This window comes from Pterocles gutturalis, unplaced genomic scaffold (genome assembly GCF_000699245.1).
Source record: "Pterocles gutturalis isolate BGI_N339 unplaced genomic scaffold, ASM69924v1 scaffold45244, whole genome shotgun sequence".
In the NCBI taxonomy this organism is placed as follows: domain Eukaryota; kingdom Metazoa; phylum Chordata; class Aves; order Pterocliformes; family Pteroclidae; genus Pterocles; species Pterocles gutturalis.
In genome coordinates, this window is record NW_010132341.1 from 1 (window position 1) to 16,544 (window position 16,544).

General features: G+C 37.3%; 1 protein-coding gene across 1 annotated transcript; it reads left to right on the plus strand.

Moving 5' to 3' along the window:
- Positions 1-3,247: 3,247 nt before the first annotated feature.
- STEAP2 (STEAP family member 2, metalloreductase) lies at positions 3,248-14,717 on the plus strand. The gene is made up of 4 exons (XM_010080867.1): positions 3,248-3,739; positions 5,404-5,931; positions 7,564-7,728; positions 14,409-14,717. The coding sequence occupies exons 1-4, from the start codon at positions 3,248-3,250 to the stop codon at positions 14,691-14,693; spliced, it is 1,470 nt and encodes a 489-aa protein (XP_010079169.1). The 3' UTR covers positions 14,694-14,717.
- The last annotated feature ends 1,827 nt before the right edge of the window (positions 14,718-16,544 follow it).

Genomic DNA, 16,544 nt, shown 5'->3' on the forward strand with positions numbered 1-16,544 from the left:
ATACCGGCGTCGCGCTGCTGCCCGCTCGCCTGCCGAGGGGACACCGGCCTGCATCTGGCGCCCGGGCAGCCCCTCGCCTCGGCCCTCAGCCCGTAAGTTCCCACCCGAGCTGGTGGTCACAAATTCAGTGACTGGCTTTCTGTTTGTTTGTTTTTCTCCTCCAGGAGTTATTTTTCCAAGAGCAGTATTTCATGTTTGTGTCACCTTCTGGCTGACATATCTCTGTGAGTGTTTTCTTAGCTTATCTAGGGGCAAATGTCAAATTTATATCACTTCTACTATTTTTTATATCTGTGAAGCCAAATATTTTGCAAAAGAAGGTCGATTTTGTTGCAGTCTGTTCCTGAACAACCCACCTCAGCTACTTCTTATCATCCATTTCCCATCTAACTATTTATGAATTGATAGCTCAATAACTTGATGTAAAATCTGTCTAGAGGCTGAAGCTAGGCTAACAAGTCTTTGCTTTCCTCAGTCCTCCTCCTCCCCTCTTTTAGGGGTATGTGCTAATCTACCTCACATGTTCTCAAGATGTAACTTCGATCAGTATTTTAAGCATCAAGGGTGGATTTCATAAGTGTCTGCTGACTTGAAAATCTTTATCTTATCTTTTAACTTTATCCTTTACTCTTAACTTACTTTTTCCACTTTGACCTCACCTTCTGTCTCCCTGTAAAAGGAATTTCATTAAATATCTATTCACAACTAACCTTTTTGCTGAGGGATGAAATAAAGAAGACATTTAACACTTTGTCCTACTCTGTGTCACCTATAATTTGTTCCTTTTCCTCTTAAGTTATAAACCTTGCCATCTGTCTTCTATTGTATTTATGAACCCTTTACTTGTTACCCTTTATGTCCTTCACTAATTACAACTCATTTATCTACTGTTGCTGTTCTGATTTTTTCCTTACATGATAGCACTGCCTCTCTAACTGTTCCTTCGCCATGCATACCCTCCCTTTTTTTTTTCTATTTGTGTGATTTTTCAGGTCATTAAAGCTCTCCTAATAGAGTTAAAACAGTCTTATATACTCTCTTTCCTCTGAATTCCTATTGTGCATTTAATACTGTCCCTTTCAGTAACTGCCAGTTCTCTGATCTCTTCGATCTCTCAGATTATTTGCCCAAGACTCATATCTGCCTATTCCCTGAGGGTTTTTTTTTTTATGAAATCTGTTAGTTTTATTCTGTTCCTCACACTCCTTTCCTTAGAAAACTTTGAGAACAGTGAGAAACTTTGGCCAGTGGGCCAGATTCAGCTCACCAGAGCAATTTGTCACGTCCAGATCCTTGATGCCCACTCTTCTAAGGATCCTTTGGACAAAAACAGAAAGTAGGCTGCAGTGTGATTAAATGGTACAGATAGCCCATTTTGTCATGGTGGTTCCCTTTCTATCCCAAAGTTTTGCAGCACCTTCCCGTCACATAGCATGAACCGAAATGGGCCTCTGTAACCACATGGTGAAAGCATACGTGTTCTGTCATTTCCAGTTGATGTGTATCTCTTATCAGATTAAAATACAGCTATTCTCACTATGTTCCTGGGTGTGAACCCATCATGGTACAGGAAATACTGGTATTCTAGTCATGTGTTAGATAAATTTCAGGTCACGTGGTAAGAAAGAAGTCAATGTTTTTTCGGTGCTTGCCTAAAAATCCATATGGTCTGCCTCTGCCAGAAAGATTCACTGTTAGAAAGTTTTCTTAGAGTACTGATTTTGTGGTCACTTTCACTGACCTTTTCATCTTTAAAGTCTCGGTCCAATTTCAGTGAGTTCTTCCCTTCTAGCCAAAGCTGAAGTGGAAAGTGCCCATTCTTCTAGTAGCTTCCTCCAATTTCTGAAGCTACTGTTAATTGTGGGAGGTTGTTCAGCACAGATACTGTATTCCTAGCCAACAGTTGGGTAAAGTCCCCCACTGGTGATGAGTTACCTTCATACCACCTCTTGGATTGTGGCTCAGGAAGAGATTAATTTAGCTCCTCCTTTCTTTGTGGTCTGTTGTTGATTGCTCCCAAGACAGCAACCTCATGGTTTCTCTTTGCTCCTTCTTAGCCTGCCTTTCCTTAATTTTCAGAACTTATTAATGTTCTGCAGTGCAGAATTACTTATGTCATAACTGTGGTTTCATGTGAAGATTTCCCACCTGGGGGTTGTTTTGTTGGTTTTTTATGTCTTTTTGTCTTTGTTAGAGCTTTACTGCAGTTCTCTGACCTCTTCTTTCCAAAGCTATAGCAGCATTGCTTTTAATTTTCTGTGAGCCTTAGCCTCTGTTCTTCTTCAAAACCTCCCTTACTGCACTGAATTTGAGTCCTGAAACTCTTTTCCCTTTTATTATTGCATGAAATCTATCTCTTCCTGCCATTAGGTTTTCGTGGAATGCTGTCCCATGTGTTTATCTCCAGGATTTATCTTCTCTGCCTGGTCAGAAAGTTCTGTTAAGCATATTTGTGACCTGTGGCCTTGAATCCTTTACCTTTGCACCCACACACAGTTAATCCTTATACATCCATGGCCAGACCTGTCAGTCTGACCTAGCAGTCTCATTACTGATCTGATGAACAGGCCTTGACAAACTTCCCGTGTTGTCTTTGCCATTGGATCCATGTGGGCAGCCCATTTCCCAGGCTGAGAGGTGAGTATGTCCCATGGATGTCTGTCATGGTGGTAGCCATGACATTTGCAGCTTTGAGACTTTCGCATCCCTTCCTTCCTGGGCAATATAGGATACCACAATAATAACCTGCATAAGCTTTTAATGGAATTCAGCTTTCCACTAACTTGCTGTCCTTATGCCAGTCACAGGCCAGCTATCTCTACCTTCTAATATTTTCCATAATTATCCAGTTTTCCTTACATGTTTCTTCTCATTATTCCATTGATCATTAGTTTCAGGACTGCAAGGTTACCCTGTGGTTGAGTATTCTGGGGCAGCAGAAGAGGGAGAATAGGAGAAGATGGAAAAAATATAATTTCCTTCTGTAACTGTATTATTGAAGTGCTTGAAGTATTTTATGTTTCTCCTTATATTAGTGACACATTGTGAGACAAAATTGATTAGCACATACTTTATTAAGGAGAAAATACAACAAGAAACTTAGAACCACATATTTTACTCCCAGAGATGTTTATGGATTCTGCTGTCTTGTAAAATTGTATGATGCTTAATTTTTTCCTTCTATTGCTTTCTCCTTTTTTTTTTCCTATTTCAGAAGAAATCATTTTAGGTTTGGTGTCTTGGAAGTATGGAATCAATCTCTATGATGGGAAGTCCTAAGAACCTCAATGAAACTTTTCTACCAAATGTTGCCAATGGCATCAAGGATGCCAGTAAGATCACAATAGGCATCATTGGAAGTGGAGACTTTGCAAAGTCGTTGACAATTAGGCTTATCAGATGCGGGTACCACGTGGTTGTAGGAAGCAGAAACCCTAAACTTGCCGCCGAGTTCTTTCCCCATGTGGTTGATGTCACTCACCATGAAGATGCAGTAGCAAAAACAAACATCATTTTTGTAGCCATACACAGAGAACATTATGCCTCTTTGTGGGACCTCAAGCATTTACTTGCTGGTAAAATTCTTATCGATGTCAGCAATAATACAAGAGTAGACCAATATCCAGACTCCAATGCAGAGTATTTGGCATCACTTTTCCCAGACTCCCTGATTGTCAAAGGATTCAATGTCGTTTCAGCTTGGTCACTGCAGTTAGGACCAAAGGATGCCAGCAGACAGGTAAATGTTTTCTTTGTATTAATTTAACTTGTTTGTAAGATGAAAGTGATAGGAACTGAATGTAAGCAGCCAAAACTCATGAGATTCATTCTGCCTGACCTAATGTACCTAAAATGTTGGGCCTTTAAGTTTTAGTAGACAACAGAATTTTCAGAGTCTAGTTCATCCACTCCAAGACATACAGAACAAGAGGTCCAAACTGTCCCCTGGGATGCCCATTTATCTGTAAAGATTGCAGAGGAAATGTAGATACCAGCTTAGACTAGACAGCTGACCTTTAGATGACTACAGACAGAGGAAAGGAGTTGGGTCTTAATGTCTTCTGTAGGAAATATATTAATTTTTATCCTTATGCTCTGTACCAGGATACAGGCAGTCTTTCCCAGTACATTTTAGTTTCAGTTTTGGTTTACATGGAGTGAACTATTGAAAGAGATGCACAGAAGTCTGGGGTCCTTGTCCCAGGGCTCAGGAGTCAACTGTTCTAAAAATGTTTGCATCCAGTGTAACAGCAGAGTGAATAAAAGAAGTTATCTAGCTTTTAGAATGCCCCAAGATAATAAATATGTGGAAACAGAAGGAGGCACGTATGTTTCCAAGTGATCATTCATTTGATCCAGGACTGCTTGGGAACATCATGTTCAAATTCCTTCCCAGTATATTCCCCAAATCCATCCTGTGTATAGAAAAGGCAGCTTTATGTTTTTCATGTTTTGCTGCAGTGATACAAAGTATTTAAGCTTATGCAAGAACCCAGTCCTTCAGGGCTTTGTGGACTTAGAAATGTGTGAGAAATGACTGGTGTAATGTGACTACTGGAGACTAAATTGAGTTTTCTGGCACTTCAGGTAGATTTTAAATGGAATGCAATTGATACAGAATTAGCATAATTTAAAAAATAACCTCACTGTACTATTTTTATCTCCTTTCAGAATAGCTCTGCACTGTAAGTAATTAACTTCTGTCAAAAGTGATCATGTTTGCTCTAATGCAGATGATCAGCAAACAGTGTTGGGCAAAGCATAGCCCACTGTAAATTTTAATGGAACTTTAACGTACTTTGTAGCTGTACATTTCTTTCACTGTGTAATAAAGTGGTATTTAGAAGGAGTTCTTATGTGGTTACTAGTTTTTGTCTTTTCTGTTAAACATTAAATTTTTGTGGAAATCTGGATTGTGAAATTAAGCTAAAATTGTTATACATGGAGAGATTACACCATTCTCTGCTTTGCATTCTGTTTATGCTGCAGCTGGTTTAGGGTCATCATTCAGGATTCCTGTATTTTTGAGAGACTCAAGATTTTCTGAAATGCTTTTAGCCATTGTTTCAAGTTCAATTCAATTCTGTAGACCTTTCAGTGCAGGGGGTTTCAGCATGCAGATTACCAGGGCATCCCACAGTCAGCTCATTATTAACTCCAAGAAAAAGCCAATTTTGTTTTGGTTACTCTGTTGTGAAATCAGTATGCATATTTTCACATTGTCTGGATTTTTATATGGTTTTATTCTTGTCCAGGTGATATAAGCTGGGATAACAGTGTACAGTTTTAGCAGCAGTGCTGTGGTTTTGTCCTGGAGGCCCTTAAGGTTTTTGCTTGTCTGTTTGTTTTTATCTTTGAGTCTCTTTCTCTGACTACAGACAATTCACTTGACTTTCTCAACAGGTCTATATATGCAGTAACAATGTTCAGGCTCGCCATCAAGTTATTGAGCTTGCCCGTCAGCTCAGTTTTATTCCTGTTGATTTGGGTGCATTGTCATCTTCAAGGGAGATTGAAAACTTACCTCTGCGACTGTTCACACTGTGGAAGGGGCCTGTAGTGATTGCCATTAGCCTGGCAACTTTTTTCTTCATCTATTCCTTCATCAGAGATGTAATCCATCCATACATGAGAAATCAGCAGAGTGACTTTTACAAGATCCCCATTGAGATAGTGAACAAGACTCTACCAATCGTCGCTATCACTTTACTTTCTCTAGTGTATTTACCAGGACTTACTGCAGCTGCTTACCAGCTTTACTATGGTACTAAGTACAGGCGATTTCCACCTTGGCTGGACAACTGGCTCCAGTGTCGCAAGCAGCTTGGACTGCTCAGTTTTTTCTTTGCAACAGTGCATGTGGCATACAGCCTCTGTTTACCTATGAGGAGATCGGAGCGATACTTGTTCCTCAATATGGCATATCAACAGGTAAGCCGATCTTCAGTAAACCAAAAATGCCTTGACTGCATGCATATGACTCATGAATATAGGATATATGTTATCTTAACCTCTTCCACTGTTTTCAGCAGAAAATGTTATGGGTTATCTTATGTATAGCTAGTGCCAAGTAAGAAGGGAGACTAAAAGAAACATCTGTGCATTGTGCTTACCTCGTGGGTAAAGCTGCAGTCAAGTTTATGTGGTAGGGGGAATCAAGGATGTGTCCTACTTAAATCCGTGATAGTAACATAGACAAGGAGAATGTGGGATAGGCAGGATAAGAGCAACAGCGGGAAACTTCTGAGTTACTGAGGTATGTTCCTCTCTACGTATACTTCACATATGAAGTATTGTATATCATAAGTGCATTTACAAGTGTGAAAAAAGTATAAGGGTAGATACTGTAATAATGCCTATAGATACTTCTAGGTTTACAAAATGAAAATGCTGTTACTTTGTAACATTTTGGATCAGCGGTAAAAATATTTTATTCATTACAAATTCTGTGAACGTCCTCTGTTACGGGCAACAGAAATTGACTCTCAGTTCCCAGGAGCAGTTGGTCTTGCATAACCCTGAAACAATCTCTGACAGATCTGTCATCCTTTAGAAGAGGGTGTGATGCTTGCTCCTGGCTGTCAGTGAGGTAGTTTATTGTCACCTTTAAAATGGCAGAAAAGCAGCATTGCCAGAAAAGCAGGATTGCCATTCAGTACATAAAGTCTGCAGGAAAGAGGGATGTTGTGGAACAGAAAGAAAACTAAACTAAGGAAATAAAATAAAACAGAACAAATTAACGAGGATTTGGTCCGCAAATTCTAAAAGAACTAGCATGAAAAATTGAACTTAAGAGAAAGGCAGAAAGAGCAAAACTATAAAAGGCAGCAAGAAACTGTAATTGTTCACACTTAATAAAGGATGCACTGATACTTTAACTAAGAAATTGTCTTGGGTTTAATAATATTGTAAAACTCTCACTTGCTAATATTCCTAGTGAACCCCTTTCAAGACATGCCATATTGCAATAGTTCACCTGAAAATGGAAAAATAATTCAATATCCAAGCCTGTTAATTGTTAAAGACCTGAGTTGTTTCTTTTTTCTGGTAAAGGTCTCCAGTGAGAACAATCTTTGATATCTCTGATGTCAACAGTGAAAGAGGGAAAATAACTTGGATTCAGGATAGGGAGCTGAAGCAAAACCAGGAAATTATGCTGAACTATTTCTAAATGTAACAAACTAAAAACAGCTTGCAGGTTTACTCAATTTATGGTATAGAATTTAAGTTTTGAGAGTCTGAAGAGCACAGCTACTTCTCCACAGTATACAGGAATGTGCAGAATTATCTGGTTTTATAACGTAATTGTTATTATATAATGTTACATTTTCTTTTAACATCTCATCTAAGTTTCCACGTTTAACATATTTTAAATCTAACAAGCGCCAATACCATCAGGAAGGAAATAGGGGTTTTTTTGCCAAGACATGAGGAAACCTCTGAAATATTTGACCCAATTTTATAGCTGTCCTGTGTTTGTAGACTTTTACTCAGCAAAATAACTTCTGTTGATGTTTTTAATATTCTGTAGAATAAAGTGCTTCCTTTCTGCTCTTTCATCAGGTTCATGCAAATATTGAAAACTCTTGGAATGAGGAAGAAGTGTGGCGAATTGAAATGTATATTTCCTTTGGAATAATGAGTCTTGGATTGCTTTCTTTGCTGGCAGTAACTTCCATCCCTTCAGTAAACAGTGCCTTAAACTGGAGGGAGTTCAGTTTTATTCAGGTGGGTTACTTTTTAAATAAAGGAGTTTTGTTTTAAACAAGAATTCCTTGATGATGATCGTGATCATCATCACGATCATGAAAAAAAAGACTTTGCAACATGACGAGAGTTTTTTTTCCTCTTCTCTGGTAAATTAATAAAACCAACATATCCTTACTCAGCAAATATATTGCCATGAAGGCACATTGAGCACTTCATGAGTGTTAGAATAGGAATTTGTGTTTTACACTTCTTTGTCTTAAATAATCAACATAGTCACTATCTATTCCTTTTCCATTGTTAGAATTTCTTGGTAAATTCAAATTAGATAAATTTGGACAAACTAGCTAAAGGCAATGATGCTCATGAGATACTACTATATGCAGATGCACACAACTGTTAAAACTGGATACTTTGTCCTGCAGGATTTTTATTACACAGCCCTCTGACAGCCATGGTGTCATTGATTCAGTTTTCCTTTCCTCTTCACTGCTTTGGAATTAATACAGCTCTCAACTGTGTTAGTCCCATTAGCTGAAAATACCCATTAGTAAAATATGAAGCTTTGTTTAGCAGAGCCTTTTCCACGTCCTGGAATGCCTTCTGCTGCCCTCCTTCCTCAGATAAATATCTACTACAGGCAGACCTAGCCAGCATAAAATACTGAAGAAATATGGGCTTCAATAAACAGCTTAATGTTTGCTTCCAAACAAAATTCACATTAGTTTTTATTAGGATTTAGTCTTGTGATAAATTTCCTAAGTATGTATAGACAGTTTTGGGTTTTGGTTTTTTTTTGTTCTCTGACTTGGATTCTGTACTCTAGTCTTAACTCAGACTTTTCTGATTAATGATTTTTCAACATAGTCACTGTAATAATATTGCCTAATTCTTAGTCCTGATACTGCTTACAAATTCCTACCTTCAGAACACAGGCACTGACTTTACTGTTAAGGGCTTGAGTTCCGCTTCATAATTTACAGACGTTTTAAAGGGAGTGATAGGGAACACTTCTTTGGCTATAGCTGTCAGAGGTCTTCTGCCTGTAAAGTAACATCTTCCCTTCCCCTACAGTTTCCATTGATGAAACACTCCTGGTAGGCCTACAAAAAGTTTGCTGAAAAATTTTTCAAATTAGTGTTCCTCGGACAGAACTGTTTATTCTTGCTCATGGATTTGAGCCTTCAGGGGGAGTAAATACCCATTTTGTATTGTTATAACATCCCTGCCATCCAGAGTTCTCTATGCAGGGACAATAGTACTGCTGTTGGGTGAAACAGAAAAATATGTATTCACTTGCGAGTGAGGTGATCCCTCTATCCAGTAATGACTTCCAGCCACAAACCCAGCATTTGTCTTGTTTTTCTTTCCTTACTCAAATTTCCAAATTTTAGGCTTGTGTGACTGAGTCAAAACCCACCTAATAATCACAATGATATGACTACAAGGGCATTTTTTATTGTATTATATTTACTGCAGTTATTTCCACTGCGAGTAAAGTCAAAATAGTTCCAAATGTCAATAATTATGAACTTTAATAATTTGTCAGTATTTTTCGGAATTTGATTGGGAACAAGTTGTTTGCTCTGGAGGTGTGTTACAGTTGATAACGTCATTACATGCTGAAGAGAACTGGTACTAGTAATTAGTTATGATAATTTGCAATTTTTAATCACAAAAAATATTGAACTACTAAAAATTTCCCTAAAGTTGATGATCATTAAATTATACTTTACTTTGTCATTAATTACTTGTCAGGATGCAAGTTGTTCTTCCTTTAGTTACTTGTCCTTCAAAAAAATCCTCTTGCTTTATTTAGTGAGAAAAAAGACTTTCAGCAATCCCTCACTAAAGTAAAAGGAGTCTGCATTTCTGCACAAGCTTCATTGTGCCCAGTATGCAAGCAGAACAGATAAAACATCATGGTACTTAACTGTCTTTTATACTTTTCTTCTACTGAAGTGCAATATGATGAAATAAATTTGAACTTAATTTTATAAGGGGGACTTAAAGGGGGAAAATAACTTAAAGGAGGAAAAACAGTGGAACTATGAGCCCCTCAGTGCTGCTTTTTTTTTTTTTTTTCCCTGGGAAAAGCAGTCTCTAGCTTTAGGCCTGCATCTCAAATGATTTGCCGCAATAATTGCTGAACTTGTTTTGAATCTGACAGATGAAGAATCAGTCAGTTAGCACACTCAGTCAGTTTCTCACCTCAGCATTTCCCACTGAGAACAACGTAACTATTGCTTGCTCATCTTAGTAAATACAATTTCATCAAAACCCAACCTGAACACATCTGACCTCCCCTAGAGTTTTATCACTAAACCATACTCAGTCTTGAGTCCTACTAGGAAAATAGGAGGGTAGGATTAACAAATTATTAACATATACAGTCCAGCCTATTTTCTAGCCTTGTTCCAGTAGTACAGGCCTTGAGTAGCATCTCTCCTACCTACAGTGGTTCAACCAGACTTCTTCCACATTTTCTAATACTGTAAAGAAACCCCAGTTGTGCATGTTTTTGCCCAGAAATCACTGCTGTCTTTGATATCCCTAATTATTTTGGAGATCACTCCATCTTGCCTAGCCTGGTTTCACAACACAGATGTCAGCAGCCCCAAAAATTCCAGCCTGCTTGATCAAGGGAAAAGGACTTTGAAAGGAGAAGCAGTGCAAGCTCCTCTCACTCCCTCAGACTATGAATATGAACAAAGTGAGATATGAGAAGGCTGAATAGTGATGCAAAAGGAAGTTGCTGTGTCAGCCCTACCAGGAGCTAAGAGACCAGCAGAAAACTTGGAATTGCTGTAGTACAGAGCTGGCCACTGTACAAAACAAATATCTGATTGCTTCATCATGATTCAGAGAGAAACACTCATAACATCCAGATGGAAGAGCCACAGAACGAGACAGTGATGAAGAGGTTGCTCAGTAGGACATCCTAGATGATGGAAACTTAGCATGAAACTTCGCTGGCATCTTAACATGACCCAGAGTGGGATCTTACTGAAGAAAGAAGCCGGGAAGAAGCTGGGGCTGATAAACCAATGCATCAGTTTTCTTAAATGCAACTTCAGTACTCTTCTTTTTCTCTTCTAAACATTTGGATAAAGAACAAAGATAGACACAGGCAAGAAATAAAGAATAATTCCTATTTTGTCAGAGCAGGCAGAATAAGAAGCCTAAAACAACACACTGCAAACAGAAAAAGACTTATTGAAACCAGTCCTTGAGTGTTCATATAAAATACAAGGAAATGGAAAACATTGTCTGCAAGCACTGCTGCACCAGGTCCTTCAGTTTTCTGAAAGAAGTTAAACAGTAAATATATAATGTAAGCATCAATGACTACTGCTTTTGTATTCCATTCTAAGAGTTCAAGTCCTCTCAGAGTGGCAATGGACAGGGCAGACTATCTTTGAAAGCTGATCTTTATGTTTCTTACCAAAAATCAGCCCAAATCTGCCATTTGTGTAGTAAGAAGCTGATATTTTTGTAAACATTCCTTCTCTCTGATAGCGCAATCCTAAAGGTTTTTGGAGACAGTGTTACTAAAACTTTTATTGCACACACATTTTGAGGAAGGGCTGCGCTGCCTTGGTTCTCCCACTAGAACAGGATACTTTTTGCCCAGAGTAAAGAAGAATGAGGCCTGAGTATTTAGCAAGTTTATGGGTAAGATTCCAGTCAGAATTGCTACACTCTGTTTATAAAGTTTAGCAATATCCTGTTACTGGGGGGAATCTGAAGTAGATCTTGCATAAATGTAGGCTTTTGAAAATGCCTTTTGTATATATAAGTTGCTTGGAACTACTCAACCATTGTGAAGGTAAAAATTCCTGCAGTAGATTTGTTCCACAGCAGATATGTGTCTCTGTAAGTGTGCATCTTCCAGGTAATATTTTAGGGATTTTTTTCCTGTATCTTTTCCACTCCTCTCACACTTTTTTTCCCCCCAAACAATGCTAGTTTGTCCCGTTTACTAGTGGCTATGGCTGGGAATCTTCCACAATGGCTAAAAAACTGACTTTGATCAGGAAGGAAAAGAACTAAAACAGGAGAGACTGAAAGATAAGATTGTGGAGTCTGTAGGAAATGTGCAGATCTGTTACTCAGCTTCCAGGCAACACAGTGTTAAGGAAGATAAGGAAACAAAGCAAGCAAAGGTGTTCTTCCCATTTTCCCAACAGCTGTCCTAGAGCCCAGTCAGAGGGTTCCCAAGATTTACAACTGATACTGCTACTCACTCACCAATGTGAATTTACCAGTCAAGGAAAAGTATTCCTTCTTGCTCCTTTCAAATGTCCTCTGCTCTTAAAGAAGTTAGCATACTGTGCCTCTCCTGGCCTCCCTGTGATAACATCAGTGTAAGTGATCTTCCAGCTCTTGTAGACATATTCATCCCTTTTTAAGTCTTAAGAAACCAGGAAAGGATGACAGAATTGCAGTATGTATATTCCATCTGAAGCACAACTACCTTTCAGGAGATCCATTGGCTTTAATCCCTGTATTACCTTCTCCACATTGTCCAGTCATAAACTTGTACAGAAGGAAATCACCTTGCATACCTGAATAATAGCTGCTCTTACTTTCACCTTTCCAATATTAAACAGATTGCTTTCTAGCAATTAATAACTCCCACAGCATAATCATCATTTATTGCTCAATAATTGAAGCATCTTTCATGTTAGCATCCACAGGGATGGGCAACTTTGGCTTTTTGACACTACCGCTGGCCAAGATTTGTAGTATGATCCAATGCTACCAACTGTTTTTATTTTTACTGTTCAGCTGCCCAACAGTGCCTTTTCATGCACTAGCTGATGTCTTTTTGTCCAAGCCTGCTTCAGTCAGTTCTTTGAGTTTCCTCTTTTAACTACTGCACAGCCATTGCTGTAGTCTTTGAACATTTGCAGATTTGGAAAAATCAAGTGCCTAGACTTTATAAGAAACATGGACGTTTTGTACTGACACAGCCTCCTACAGTGGGGTTTTACTTAAGTAGCAGAGACAGCTAGTCTTGCCTGTACTTCTGGAAAAGTCATTGTCAGTAGTTGCAAGCTGGGATAAAGGCTCTTAATGGAACTTTCTAGTGCAGACTGCCCTGACTAAACAAACCAGATATTGCAGAATGCCAAGTTGTGTGGTGGACATCCTAAGCAGTGTTATTAATGTCAAAAGTACAAGCACAGAAATATGGTGACAGAGGCAATTAAGGGCCTGGTAGAAGAAGATACTGTCATTAGCTGACAGAAGCTCTTGTAGGAGTGTCTTTGTTGTCAGAAGTTTAGATGAGTGGTTGAAATGGTCCAGTACATACTAGCACATGCCCTACCTTCAGAGAAGCTACAGCAACTTTCCGCAGTGAAGAAAAATAACTTAGTAGAAAAACATTGTATGTTCTTCTTGTCCTTGTACTGTTAGTTCTAAATGTTCTTAGTTTCCATTTTGACCATTAGATAGAAAGGCATGCACAGATAATGTCAAAACTCTTTGCAGATGGATTTTAAATAAGCATTAAAATATGGTTTTTTAAAAATCTGGGAAGAATCTGTATAGCATTTCCCTCCTGTTTCTTTTTCAAGAATTGTTGTAATTCTCGTCAGTAAGCCTGATGAAGAAATGAGGGATGTGATTCATTTGTGCCCTTTTCCCTGCTGGTGGTGATATAACAGCAATGACTTCAGGACAGTCATCCTAGCAAAAATCTGCAATAACACATTCAAACATCAGTTTTGATAGTATTATTTGCTGCCCAAATTTCTTACCAGAACTTCCCTTCAGATACTGCATATGCCTTTTTCATATCCACAAGTGGTTGTCTGATTTTTCTGTTTCTTATGGAATATTTTGGGGATCAGATTGTTCGTATCTAAAATATACCAACACGGCTCTGAAACAATTGGCAAAAATAATGCATAAATGCAAGCTAAAAAAGTGGTACCAATCTGTAGAAATTAAAAAAGTATTTTCATTTTTATGCCATTATATCTGTGAATCCTTGAAATGGTATTAGCTCAGACATTTTCCTTTCCCTAGAAGCTGGTTAATCTTGAAGTAGAAAGAATTAATTCTTTCACTAACAGTTATAGACCCTTAGGCTGCATTTTTCTTTGCCTCTCTGTTTACTGGAATTAAACCAAACTTAGTAGCCAGTTAACTTTCTTAATAGTCATTCTCTGTTTCAATGATTTTCTACAAATGTTTCCCAACCAGGTTAGTTATTACATCAGTTTTGGCGAAAACCAGTTTTTCTTCATTTCATCACCATCAGAATTCAAAGCATAGCAATCATGAATCTTAGAAGTGATCTACCCTCACAGTTAAGAAACAGGAAGCGTCATTTCCAATCACAACTGATGTTGTTCCAGTAATTTCACTGGGATTGTTCCCTATTTGCATACATATCCTGAAGCTGACTCCCATTACTTAGAATTTAGGCAGCCATCATCTTCATTTCAGCTTTGACTAAGGCTTATAGATGCCAGCAGAGATATGTTGTAAATCAGTGTTCAGTTCAGTCCGTAGTTTTTGGAACATGTGAACTTAAAACCACATATTGCTGATTTAAAATAGTGTATAGGTAAGAGATTTTAACATGATGTCTAGTAGAAATGTTAAAGTAATGGTTTAGAGCTGTTGGTTGAAGGACCAAGTACTATTATCTCTTCTTTTTTCCCTGTTTTCTCTTTTTTTCAAAGTCAACACTTGGATACATTGCTCTGCTCATAAGTACTTTCCATGTACTGATTTACGGATGGAAAAGAGCTTTTGAAGAAGAGTATTACAGATTTTATACGCCACCAAATTTTGTTCTTGCCCTTGTTCTGCCTTCCATTGTAATTCTAGGTAAGATCATTTTACTTTTGCCGTGTGTAAATAGGAAACTGAGAAGAATTCGAAGAGGATGGGAGAAAAGCCATGTTCTAGAAGAAGCAAGTGGTTCTGTTCCACATCTCTCCCCAGAAAGGATAACTGTAATGTGATGATAGACTAATATTTGTTAGCACTGTTGTATTTTGGTTTTGTTGTTGGGGGGGCTTTGCCATAAACTTGTATTTTTAGGAGTTTAGTTAAAGTATGAGTAAAGTCACTGTGGACTTGCTTGTCATATAGCACAAGCTCTCAACAAAACTATGAGAAATTTATAACTAGAAGACTACTATTTCAGATAACTACAAAAATATTTTTGTTTTGAATTAGAGGGCAGATTATTATGAAATCAGAATTTTTAATGCTCCTTTGCACAGTTGTATCACAACAGTATTTTATTAGAACCATGCATTCCAGATATTTCTTGGACTTAGAGCATATGTGTCAGAGTGCTATTTATTAATACCACATTTTCCCGGCAGTGTTTCTTTTATTAAAACCACACTTCTGTGTTAGTGAGTTCAGAATCTAGACTAATAGAGTTCATAATTTAGGAAATAATCAGGTTTTGAAACAAATTAATTTTTAATGATGTCTTGCACATGTACAGTATATTTATTTGTGTGTGGTTATATACCATTCCATGATTTGAATATGCAAAACCAGTTTCAATTATAGTGTGACTGTACATCTTGTAAGCACATGGTATTGTTCTAACAGGGTCATTTTTTTCAAAGTATCACATGAGTTTTTAGACCTTTGGCATCTCTTTATTTCAATACATCATATAATGAAATTCAAAACAGTGTTATAAATGTATAGAAAGACTTGCAGATACCTGTGCAAGCAACTAGTTTTTGATTTTAGAATTATTTTGAAATATTAGGAGATATTTTAAAACCAAAAAAAAGCTGAGAAATCTGCAACAATAAAAATCCATTTTCACTGTGAAACTTCCAGTATGTTGGTACAACAGGGAAGCATCACAATACTCATGTTCTACATGTTTATACACTGGACTTGCAGTTATTATATATTAATTTCCCAGAGCCTGTCTTAAATTCTTAGTATCTTTTTGTGCAAATCTAATCTTCTATTTTTATATGAAAGTCTTACTTTTACAACAAATGTCTCTGGGATATGCCTGAATTTTTAAGAAACAAAATTATTATTCTTATACTTAAAAATTAATTTATCTCTAAAACTTGACATTTGCTTTTCCTGTGGGATTCAAAAGAATGTTCAGAATTATTTATTACTACTGCTTTGTCAGGTTCTACTCTTCTCTAAGAAAATAGCCAAACTCAACTCATACCTTCAGGCTACTCCTGCTTAATTAGCAAAACCTTTATTTCAGTGAATCAGATTATGTATTTGGTCCTAATTTTCTTTACTTGTATGAAACTATATTTTTCTTATCTATATTTGCACTGTTTAGAATGTCTTTCTTAGCTGAACATTCATTTATTATTTATATACTTTGCAAAATTTTGTCATTGATACATCAGAAATATACAGTATTTAAGCTTTAATTCATCCTTAAATATCACTAGTCCTGTAAATCTCATTATCTCTGTTTGTAATGAAACCAACAACTCCACAGAACAAGAAGAATCTGGAATCAAACTCTGCCCCCAGTTACACCAGCCTAAATCTAAAGAGTTCCTATTAGCTTTTCTTAATTTAATTTGAAATTCAAAAAATCTACAACAATTTTGTTTTAATTGTAGTATCCATATTCCCCAAACGTACACATCAAGCCTGTGTATATTCTGGGTTTGTTGCAAATCAAGAGACAGTTGAACTTTCTTTCATTTTAAGCATGTTCAAAGATGAAAAGTAAAATATTTGCATTATTTTTTCCAGAATTAAAGAAAGCATTTTATGTGTCTTTAAACATGTTTTGTATCGAATGAGAGATCAGTGAATTATTTTTGAAAATGGAGGTTTGTGAAAACATTTTT

What these genes read in the sequence shown, in the direction of transcription:
- STEAP2 (XM_010080867.1), top strand. Translation starts at nt 3,248, where the DNA reads ATGGAATCAATCTCTATGATGGGAAGTCCTAAGAACCTCAATGAAACT. An exon ending in CAAAGGATGCCAGCAGACAG is followed by an intron (nt 3,740 to 5,403) that starts GTAAATGTTTTC and finishes CTTTCTCAACAG; the next exon opens with GTCTATATATGCAGTAACAA. An exon ending in TCAATATGGCATATCAACAG is followed by an intron (nt 5,932 to 7,563) that starts GTAAGCCGATCT and finishes CTCTTTCATCAG; the next exon opens with GTTCATGCAAATATTGAAAA.